Below are 1607 nucleotides of genomic sequence, written 5' to 3'. Positions count from 1 at the left end.
GAAAACTGCTGAATAGAAATGGAAGAAATGGTGAGCTAGTTCAGCTACAAAAAGAAAGATAAAAATAAAATAAGAAGATATAATTCATTATAGGTATACTATTGATGATGTGTTCTTTGATGGAAGAAGTGAGTTGGGATTGACAAAATCAACTTTCCATCCATCAATGTATTCAGCTTCGTGCTTCCTTAACATGAATCCTGCTCCGCCATACCATTCCATATTTAGCGGCCATGTTTTTGGGTCCTGGAAGCATGGTAACACAGGAGGAGATGTTTTCTGGAGGGCATATATGAGCATAAGTGAGAGCGAGTAATTGTTTATTTGTGTTCTTTTAAAACCCATCACGCCACACGTTCTTAGCCAAGACTTCAAGAGATAAAGAAGAGGCGATACTCTTTTATCAAAGTTCAAGTAGGCCTTCAGCAGCTTTGAATTATAAGGGCCTAGCCTAGGAAGGTACAGACATAGCAGGAAAAGAAGGAGAGAGAAGAGATATGGCAAAGAGAAAGGAAAGGAAGGGAAGGATAAAGATGAGTTCATACAATTGCAAGTGCATGTACATGTACTACATAGTTGCATAAATTTGATGTCATTAACTTAGTATGATATGCAAAATAATCAAAAAGTTTTGAGCTGATTCCGATTAAAAGTTAGGAACTTAGGCACATAAATTTTCATTATATTTTTTGATACCATATAGTGGGTTATTTTCAAAGCATTTTTGTAGTTTTCTTGGTATTTGGGGTATATAAACATCAATTTAAACACAATTTTTTGTAAATAAAATTACAATTACCATTACATTATATTATACAGTACATTACACAGGCTATCATACAGAAATCTTTTGTGGGGGGGGGGGAACTCTGAACTGTGCTGGCTTCTGCTTACATGTACAATGTATATTTGTAATTATTTTAATTGCTTCATTGAGAAGGAGATTTTTTTTGTGGGGGGAGGGGAAACTTAATGTGGGGGGGGGGAATCCCAGTGCTACCCCCCTCTCTATGAAACTCTGTTACATGTCATTTGACCCAAGCCTAAATTAATAATGAACATACCTTCGGTTCACTGATACATCACAAGACACATTCAAAGAGGACACGGTAAACCTAACAATAGGACACCTTGCTGAAGGCAATGCCAATATATTAGAACATTCAAAGAGACGACCAATGACATTTATAACACTCAAATATTCTTTAGACCAGCTACTCATATCAGCAGATCCACCGATTTTGACATGCGATGGAATAAGTGATGTGGTACTTGGCGTGGGCTTAGGACTAGCTAAAAATGAGTCAGGAATGCTACTGGCTTGAGCAGCATTGCTGGTGTCCATGGCAATGGTAGGGCTCTCTGGCTGTAACTGAGAAACAACTACAGAATAAAAAAAGAAAAAAGGATAATTGAAAAAGTATGTCTTCTACTATGTTCTATTAAGCATAAGGACATGCATATGTATCATGAAAAATGTAACAGAAATACAGTGAAATTTCTCTCTGAACAATTTTTGGCTAGTTTGGTCAACATTCACAGGGACTTGAACTGATTTTCGAGCAACTTTGAAAACTTATAAAAAAATCTGATTTTGATCGAAATCA

At 36.3% G+C, this 1607-nt stretch overlaps 1 protein-coding gene across 1 annotated transcript; it reads right to left on the bottom strand.

Moving 5' to 3' along the window:
- Positions 1 to 6: 6 nt before the first annotated feature.
- Positions 7 to 1389, bottom strand: LOC109592498 (speckle targeted PIP5K1A-regulated poly(A) polymerase-like; the record flags this gene model as incomplete). The annotated part of the gene is made up of 3 exons (XM_020007935.1): positions 1065 to 1389; positions 102 to 451; positions 7 to 47 (listed from the first exon to the last, which is right to left on the bottom strand). Coding segments are annotated over exons 1-3 (672 nt in total), but the record flags the coding sequence as incomplete, so codon positions are not given.
- Positions 1390 to 1607: the final 218 nt, after the last annotated feature.

Source organism: Amphimedon queenslandica, unplaced genomic scaffold, assembly GCF_000090795.2.
Source record: "Amphimedon queenslandica unplaced genomic scaffold, v1.1 AMPQUscaffold_4968_Cont23057, whole genome shotgun sequence".
In the NCBI taxonomy this organism is placed as follows: Eukaryota; Metazoa; Porifera; class Demospongiae; order Haplosclerida; family Niphatidae; genus Amphimedon; species Amphimedon queenslandica.
Note: the sequence above shows the minus strand (reverse complement) of the source record. Positions and strands in the feature narration are given on the sequence as shown.